Source organism: Mytilus edulis, chromosome 1 (genome assembly GCF_963676685.1).
Source record: "Mytilus edulis chromosome 1, xbMytEdul2.2, whole genome shotgun sequence".
Classification (NCBI taxonomy): Eukaryota; Metazoa; Mollusca; class Bivalvia; order Mytilida; family Mytilidae; genus Mytilus; species Mytilus edulis.
Genome location: NC_092344.1, coordinates 3,002,879 through 3,012,619, shown reverse-complemented (window position 1 = coordinate 3,012,619; position 9,741 = coordinate 3,002,879). Strand labels below are relative to the sequence as shown.

General features: G+C 33.4%; 1 protein-coding gene across 1 annotated transcript; it reads right to left on the bottom strand.

Annotated features, from left to right (window-relative positions):
- Positions 1–1,429: 1,429 nt before the first annotated feature.
- Positions 1,430–8,270, bottom strand: LOC139521779 (uncharacterized). Its single transcript, XM_071315400.1, has 8 exons — positions 8,134–8,270; positions 7,062–7,271; positions 6,446–6,685; positions 4,961–5,098; positions 4,507–4,635; positions 3,957–4,221; positions 3,525–3,559; positions 1,430–1,799 (listed from the first exon to the last, which is right to left on the bottom strand). The coding sequence occupies exons 1-8, from the start codon at positions 8,237–8,239 to the stop codon at positions 1,543–1,545; spliced, it is 1,380 nt and encodes a 459-aa protein (XP_071171501.1). The 5' UTR covers positions 8,240–8,270; the 3' UTR covers positions 1,430–1,542.
- Positions 8,271–9,741: the final 1,471 nt, after the last annotated feature.

The following is a 9,741-nucleotide window of genomic DNA, read 5'->3' as shown; positions in this document are numbered from 1 at the left end:
CGAGTTGAATAGGAATAAAGAGAGTGGCACCTTTGACATCTACTATCAATTCTTGGTGTACTATTAAAGTTGTGTTTTATACTCCAGCACAGTTTTCAGATACTGAGTGACATACACTCAAATAATTTGGTATTATGACTATTAAGGAATTAAACAGCCTTCTTCTAGGAAATGAAGATCAAGCTTACTTAGTGCTCTGCAAAACCATTTGCCATAGTTCAAGCTAACAACCAGTTAATTCTTAAATACCGTGGTGTAGTGGTTAGTGCATCGGACTACTAACACAAAGGTTCCTGGTTCGATTCTCGTCTGGGATTCAAATTTCAAGAACTGAATTTTCGACTCTTCCTTCACACCATTTGCGAATATGGTCTCGAGGAAACGATGATAGTCCGTGGGAAGGAGACGATAAATGGCTGTCCCGTGTAAAGAGTTATAAATAAATATCTTTAAACTAATGCTTAAATGCCTTAAGTTTAGTGTTATGTCTTTATTTAGTCGGACCTCTGACAGACATTTGGGACTTGCATGACCCAAGCAAGTTACAAATAAAGTTGTCAGACGTCAGAGCAATATTATATTGGATTTTCTTTTTGCATAGGAATAAACTAAATGAAGTATTGCTACCTGCACCCAGAAGTTGGTCAGCCTTTTGTTCAGCTTGTTTGACTCAATTTTTGAAAGTAGAAAGTTCAAAAAGGGTTTTATCTAGCTAAACTATATTTTCCTCCAAAGGTAAAGTGAATTAATTGACGGATGGTTATATCAGTGTCAAATTAAATGCATATTCAGGACGAAAACATAGTTTAAAAACGTGATATGAATGTAGACATTGCTTTGTATTCAACTGACAGATCGAGCTGAATTTTTAACTTTCTTATTCACACGGTAAAGTCCTCAGGAACACAAATCCTACCGGACACATTACTACCATTCCAAGCTGACCATTTTTGTTCTTACTCCCAAATACCAATTTTGAAGTGTTTGGTTTGACCTGGACTGAGATAAAACCCACGACATCCTGCATTAGAGGCGGTCATCTGATATTAACCACCTTTTCAGGGTTCATTTGGCATCTTAAACTTTTCATTGTTAGGTCCGTTTTTTCGTCACTATAAGTAACATGTCAACTATATACTTGATTTCGAACAAAAATCAATCTTAAAATCAGCATACATACTAATATGTATAAGAGAAGGACATATCACCAGTCTATACTCGAATTTACAAAGGAATATCCAAAAGCGAAAAGTATTCACAGATACCAAAGTGGAAGTAGTATGAGACACAGTGAAATCACTTCGGAGTATGACTAGCACTTATAACTGATTCTCTTTGAATTAATACCTCTAGATACATGATATTGAGTTGATTACATTTACATACTATTTTCTTGCAATAACATTTTAGCAAATTAAAACTATTCAAATTGACATTATAGTTCATCTTAATGATTTTCATTTTATTATTGAGTAGCACAACTTTTTGATTTCTATTTTAATGTCTCAATGCAAACATGTGTCTTTATATTTGATTGGCATTTTACTTTGAGACTGAGTAATAATCTTCATCATCTAATCCCTCATAAATATTCATGTCAGCCTTTGATTGCCTGTCGATAACTTCATTATAACTGGTGTTGACTGGATCTAGATAGTAGTCTTTATTGGGAGTTGGAGTGTAGTCATTTACTGCTTTTCTTGATGGTAGTTGCTTTTGTTTATTCTTTGTCTTAGGTGTGTCTGTACTGTTGCTTTGTTTCTTGCTCTTGAACACTGATAGAACCTTTTTCTTTTGCCCTATATAATATCAACAATTATTATATATAATTATTTTACTTGTTGGAATACTTAGTGGTCAAATCATGGATGTGGTTATAAAATATAAATGGGCTCTAATCCTGTAAAAAAAATTTGACGAAATGCCTTAGATATTCTTGTAAAAATAGGGATAATAACTGAAGATAAAAATTATTTGACCTAAAAATCTGAATTTTTCTATAGCACATGTTTATGATTGGTCGGAAAGATTTTGATATCAAACAGAATAGATTATACACCTCCACTTCATACTTGTCGACTTTGGTACCGAGTCGGTATAAGGAAATTGATGTGTTCAAATGTTGGTGGGAAATTCCTTATCCCAATTCATAACATAATATTTTAAATAAACTTTATTTTCCTCGTATTTAAAGCAGATATCATAAACACTGGAAAGTTTACTCGAGACGACATGGGAATATTTACTTATATTAATTATACCCCACGCAACGAAGTTGCGGAGGGTATAATGTTTTTGACTCGTCCGTCCGTCCGTCCATCCGTCAGTCCTGTTTCTTGTCATCGCAACTCCTCTCAAACCACACAACAGAATTTCACGAAACCTTTTCAGATGAAAAGGACATACTATGTAGTTGTGCATATCGACAGGAAATTACGATTCAATTTTTTTCTAGGAGTTGCCCCCCTTTGAACTTATTTACTTTATTGTACTACTGCAACAGTTTGTCATCGCAACTCCTCTGAAACTACACAACAGAATTTCATGAAACCTTTTAAGATAATAAGGACATACTATGTAGATGTGCATATCAACAGGAAATTACAATTCAATTTTTTTTCTAGGAGTTACATTTCTTTGAACTTATTTGCTTTAAGGTACTACTTCAACAGTTTGTCATCTCAACTCCTCTGAAACCACACAACAGAATTTCATGAACATTTGTAGATAATAAGGACATACTATGTAGATGTGCATATCGACAGGAAATTACGATTCAATTTTTTTTTCTAGGAGTTACGCCCCTTTGAACTTATTTGCTTCAATGTACTTCTGCAACAGTTTGTCATCTCAACTCCTCTGAAACCACACAACAGAATTTCATGAAATTTTGTAGATAATAAGGACATACTATGTTGATGTGTATATTGACAGGAAATTATTATGCAATATTTTTTCTTATACAATTTTTTTTTCTTACACTTATTTAATTTCTCCAATGACAATGTGGGGACGTGGGGTATGTGAGCGTGCTCACTAAGGTTCTTTAATTTTTGAAGTACTGTATACTATAGCAGATTTTGGTGTAGATATATTTGTTATATCAGAAATATATATGAAAATGATATAAAAAAGTCTTATAACCAGTAGTCGTTTCTTGTTTTACCTAGAACACTTTAAAGAAGTACCATTATTTCAGTTTTCTAATCGTTCTGAACATCCATGCAATATTTGCCACTGGGTCGCTCAAGCAACCATCAATCAATCAATCAATCAATCAATTTGACATGGTATTCCAAGCGTTCACGTTAATTTTTTTTCACACTACCCATCTTTTTGTGATATTTATAGACCTCTTTATACTCAGTCACTTAAAAATAGTAAATAAAAATTCGAAAAATAAAATATGATAAGAATAGAGCATATTGAAGGTTAAAATGATAAAGATACAAATTGGAAATGTATATGTATATGTGTGACAATTTGGTAAAAACAAATGTTAAAACTGTCATTGTAAGCCATACCTTTTATTCCTGGTAGTTTCTTAAATAACTTTAGTCTGGAAAATAAAAATAAACATCAAGGCGTCAATAACATTATTGTACATGTATTGTATTGTATTGTTCACAATATAGTTATTATGAATATGGATAACATTAAACATCTAAATCAATTTAAAAAGTCACCTAGCTTTATAACTTAAGAACTTTGATTCATTCCAGTAAATTTTACTTATATAGAGGTGATGTACTCCGTGTTAAAGATATCAAAAGAATTCAGGGTTGCCCTAGAAAGTGTATAAAAAATCAAATCAAGGTAGGTTTAAAGGTAATCATTGTAATATTTTATGAGAGAATCACACATCAAATGTATAGACAAGTTGTCCCTCTGGTGTCTTTCGCCACTCTTCTGTCGATTATTTAAAAGAAAAAAACTTGTCATACATGAATGCTTACCTGCATGCTAATTTGACCACTGTCCCAAGAAGTACAGCATTGGTGATAACAGCCACAGCAGTAACAGCATAAAATGTAGATGAGTTGACCATTCCCTCTGGCACACCATTGCCAGACTGTTGTAACGCTATTCTGCTACAAGTAGGTGGTTCCCAACCCTCTAAACACATACTATCTGGACAACTCCCATTCTGGCTGTCACAAGCACCGTGATCACAAAAACATCGCGTTTCACAGTTTTCTCCGTAAAACCCAGCTCCGCATTCTGTAATGTAAATGCTATACGTTAATTACTTGGAGGTAGTAATTAAAAGATTCTTTTAAATTATTTTCTTTTATTATAGACATTTGTTTATAATTGGAAGAACAGATTCGCAAGATTGAACTACCTGCTGCTGTCAACACAGTTCAGCGAGGCCAGTTTTAAAAGTATGGTTAAAAAATGTACTACAGTTTTCGTTGAAAACGTTCTGAAATATCGTGCAGGAATTACTATTAATTATAATGGCATACAATGAATTTGACAAGGAATAACATGTATTGTGCTTACGTGATGTGCAATCAGTGCCCTGCCAACCAGCTTGACAACCTTCCCGACATGCTCCAAATAAATCACAGGCTTGGGAGGCACAGTTTACTGGGCACACATCTATACATCCTGTGATATCATTCTCACAGTCTGAAATATAGAAAACAAGTTCTACTTCAATATGTTTTGATATTATATGTTAGTGTTATATATGATGTATATAAAATAAAATTGATAAGGGAAATGGGGAATATATATACGTGAAAGAGACAACAACCCGAGCAAAGAGCAGATAACATGTAGAGGATATGGCAGTACAGGGAACGTTAACATACTGATCAAAGATATGGAGTTGATGTACTAATATAATGCTATCTTTCATGATAAACTATATGTCAATGGTCTTTATTTAGAGCATATTTATATGCCATAAAGCAAATTCAAAATTCAAACTATCAAAAGTACAGAATATTACCTTGTTCACATTTGGGTCCAAAGTAACCATCTACGCAGCCATATCTACAATCTCCAGTTACCGGGTCACACTGACCATCCACACAATCTGTTGGACACTCACTAGTACACTCAGTTCCGTAAAATCCAACACCACAACCTTAATGTACAATATGTTAGTTAGTTTAGTATGACCAGTCACATGCCTTAGACATGTCCGTTTTACTGTTAAAATAATATTCTAACTCCGGAGCGTTATTTACAGCTTTTGAAATTCTTTTTTGTGTGTGAATATATCTTGTATAAAAGATAGCATCAACAGTTCCTTCTATCTATACCTAAAATGGGGTTTTGTTATGCTTTTACTTTTCTACATTGGCTAGAGATATAGGGGGAGGGCCGATGTTGAGATCTCATAAACATGTTTAACCCCGCCGCATTTTTTGCGCCTGTCCCAAGTCAGGAGCCTCTGACCTTTGTAAGTCTTGTTTTATTTTTAATTTTAGTTTCTTTTGTACAATTTGGAGTTTAGTATGGCGTTCATTATCACTGAACTAGTATATATATTTGTTAAGGGGCCAGCTGAAGGACGCCTCTGGGTGCGGGATTTCTCGCTGCATTGAAGACCAGTTGGTGATCTTCTGCTGTTGTCGGTTCTATGGTCGGGTTATTGTTTCTTTGACACATTCCACATTTCCATTCTCAATTTTATTTAAATATCTTGGTAGTGTAAACCAATGAACACCAGGTTTCTGGTTTAGGATAGGTGTGCATAAATATGTACGGGTTAAAATGGTTGGGAGCGCTCAGCCCTCACATTAACTTGAACCTTGGTGTAACCCTGTCTAGAAAAGGTCGAAGTATTAAATATGACCAACGTATGAATTTAACCTTTATACTTTTTTTCATAGAGGGGAGAGTAATAATTAAGGGAGAACCATTTTCACCCTCTTGTTAATATTTCACCATTGAAAAAAAATGTAATGCTCAAGGGTATACACCTCGACTTCAGTAATATGAAGCTCGTTATATAGACGATTGAGTTAATATATATTTCAGGTTTTGTCAATACGACATTACTTCTTTTGATCGAGGTATGTAAACCTATAAAAAAAAGAAGATGTGGTATAATTGTCAATGAGACAACTCGCCACAAGAGCCTTATGTATATACATCTATAAGTTTTAGAAATTGTCATTAGAGGTTTCTTTAATCATTACTATGCTGAAAATCTGTAAATACATTGAATAAAGGACTATCATGCAAAACGTAAAGTTTCCAAATGTTTATACCATTAGTAATTTCAAACTAAAACTGAACTTCTGTCGAAAGTATAGTAAACATTTTGTGCATATATAGTATTTAAACTCCAAACTCCACTTTATTTTACCAACTTTTCGATAGGGACTTTTTATGCTTTTAAAGATAAAGTTGTTCCATTTCTTCTTTTTCACCATTTCACCAAAAGCATGTTTAATCTAAGACTATTTAATGGCATTATACATACCATTAACCTCCACCTCACACAGTTCCAGAAGAGCATGATTAGAGACACAGAGAGAATTGGTGAAATCCTCTTCCGGTGGTCGTTGTATAATGATGGTGACAATTCTCCCTACAGCTTTACACTGGATTTCTTGGTTTAACTCTGGATATTTGTCTCCTCCGTGGTGATAACATCTCTCACCAGATGGAACTGTTGTACCATTGGAAACATAAACTGAAAATCCGGCGAATCGTCTCTTCTCTGTAAATATCGATAATAAAAATGAGTGAGGCGTTTAAGTTATTTGAACATTAATCCCAAAAGAAAACAAATATCACTAAACGATATCAAACTGCCAGACAACACGCAGTGTTCATCATTAGATGGGTGTCTAACTATTGCTCTATATCGCACCAATTCTACCTTAATTTTATAACAATCGTATTACCCAAGAACATATTGCTCCCAATATATATATTTCCCACGTAAATGTTATTTCTTATATCTAATCCCTATGAAATGTTATTTCCAGCATCTATTCCCCATGCAAATATGACTAATAATGATATCTATTCTCCATGCAATTGTCCCTCCATATCTATTCCCCATGACTCGGAATGTTAATACATGAACTTACGAACAAATGGTGTTTCGGTTTCCTTGTAAAATATGTGTAGAGTGTTTATAGCAGAAACTTCTCTAAGTCTAACTTGCCACCAAGCTTCAGCAACTTGTGTAGTCGTTTGAATACATTCCCCTTGATAGGTATCCCCGTCTACTACAATTTCAGGATTATATACCTGTTCAGGTTCACTCATATCTGTTGGTCTGTTAACGGCTAAATTTTCTGTAAATAATTTTTAATAGGTGTATATCATTAATCTACTCCAAGTTCTTAGCGTGCTAGCAAGGATTTCTTACTAACACACAGTATACTTAATTGGTGTTAACTCACAACAAAAAAGAACCACACAAGAAGAAAACAAACTTATAAGGAAACAGTATGACTCCGAGCCAACATGTCTTTACCCTAGAAAAACACGTGCTTTACTCAAAGGCAACATGTACCATTCAGAAGTCTGATTTTTACCCATCATTTGAAACCTTGACCTCCGTCAGTATTACATTAAATGATGGTACATCAGTGAGCACCGAGACAATAATATTGCTGAAGAGACCCATGAATGCACAAATTGCATTGTATATAGTAGCTCAGTGTCTGTTTGAAATATCGATTTAAAGAAAATAGTATCATGGTAAGTAATGAGTATACTTTTCAGTAAATAAAAATTTGTCGAAAATAAGTTGAAGCTGATTGTGTTGATTTAAAGACCAGAAAATTGTATTGGATTTAAAGTCACTGAAAATTGTATTGTATTTCGTTGTTTATTGTTATCTGAAGTGTTTATAAATTGATGAGGAGAGGAAACATTAATTTTTATAAGAGAGGGACAAAAGATACTAGAGGGACAGTCAAACACGTGTGTATACTATATATATGATATATTCTATTTTATACTGAAAGATTAGTAACTTGTATGATATGCCCCTTCATCTCCGTAACGTCACTATGTATTTAAAATGAATGAATAACATTGAATTTAAAAACAAGATTTAGAAGTTCTACGTCTACACGTATATAACATTTCAGGTTACGGAGTAAGACATTGTTTCCCGACAGTGACAAATGTTACAGTAAGTTGTCTTACCTGACCCATGAATTTCGTTTCCAAAGAGTAAAATCGCGACCAAAAATGTATACAAATACATTGTCGTATTTTGTAGTTTGAAATAATCAAATCCTGCATCAAACATATAGCTTTAAGAGGATTATCTTAGTGTGTATGTCATCATTTGTATGTCATTCGTTAGTCAACTTCTTATATCCTGATATCTATATTTGAACAATTACAAATTATTTTAATTGACTAATAATAGATTAGAAACATTACAGTTTTTGGTAGCTGTACATTTAATATTTGTAAATTTGGAACCTTGTTTAAAAAATGTCAATATCATGTATGTAGAAGTTATTTTGATCTATATTTTGGTAAAATAAAAAAAAACCATGAAACTATTAAAATTTGTTAAGATCTAATCACAGAATTAAGAATTCATCACACATCTATATTGTGAATTTTGGATTAAAAGGGCACTAGCTGTTAAATTACTGTTCATCGATTTGACTCAAATTCCGATATTTGATTTATTACTTAAAAACCTATATCCAAGTTACAATAAGTCTGAAATGAACAGTTGTGAAAGCATGTACTCGATTATATATATATATCAGAATTTCGTTTGTATTTTGGTCTAGACGCTATCTAATTAACTATCGAGATTACATCCGAATACTGCCGACGGTCACATAACCTGATGAAAACATAAACATAAATATAAATAGCATGATTGCGACCTCGTGCAATTTGATTTTTATAGGTCTGCTTGATTTCATGATATAGGTTAAACAATTAAGTTAATTAACGTTTTTACAGGTCTGCATAAGAATGATTTTTTGGGGGTGATAGGGATCGAGTCAGTCAACGAAATAGTTCACCTTTGTTTCACTTTCAATGTTGACGTTCTTTTCCTTTTAATGGCTGAACAGACTTATGCATGCGTAGCCAGGCTCTAGCTATAGGTAATGGGTTAAATTGGAGGTCAAACGAATATGGATTTAATGAGGGCGAATTATTCACTTGCGAGTGAATTATTCATCAGCTATATTGCTTATTAAGGCTTTGCTTCTTTTGACAAAATTGCAGCAAATTGGCTGATAAAAAGGAATTATTGTTATATTATTGCACTTTTATACTTTTGATTGAACCAAACGAAATCACATTCTTATTTTGTTCATATCTCGTAGCTATAGTGCCCCTTTAAACTCAAGTTTGATTTCGTCTGATGGTACCTGTCGTCAAATAGCTATTGTTTCGGTATAAAGATAACATGTTTGTTCGCTATACTGTAAACATACCTGACGCCTGACGCGTCCGGACGCGTTCAAAATCTGTACACCGAATGTTTAATATTTTAACGTCATATGTTAATGCTTAGAGACGTGTTCAAAGTTTTAACGTTTGTGTTAAAACTATTTACATGTGTGTTCAGACACAGTGAACACCAGTGTTCAAATTCTGATTAAAAAAAAAGAAGACAGTCGTTTGTCCGATTTTCTATCCTTCTAATTGGCAAATTCAAAAAGAAATTCTTTAAAATATATGAATGTATACGCAGGATGATGATCTTGTGAATTTTTTACTAATATTTAAGTAATTGGGAAATATTAAACTTCCAAGCTGGCATATACATGATAT

Bases quoted from the DNA above. Each gene is read 5' to 3' on its own strand.
- LOC139521779 (XM_071315400.1), bottom strand. From the start codon at position 8,239: ATGTTTGATGCAGGATTTGATTATTTCAAACTACAAAATACGACAATG. The intron at 5,099-6,445 runs GTATGTATAATG...TTGTACATTAAG, and splicing joins GTGTGAGGTGGAGGTTAATG to GTTGTGGTGTTGGATTTTAC. The intron at 4,222-4,506 runs GTAAGCACAATA...TTTACATTACAG, and splicing joins GGGCACTGATTGCACATCAC to AATGCGGAGCTGGGTTTTAC.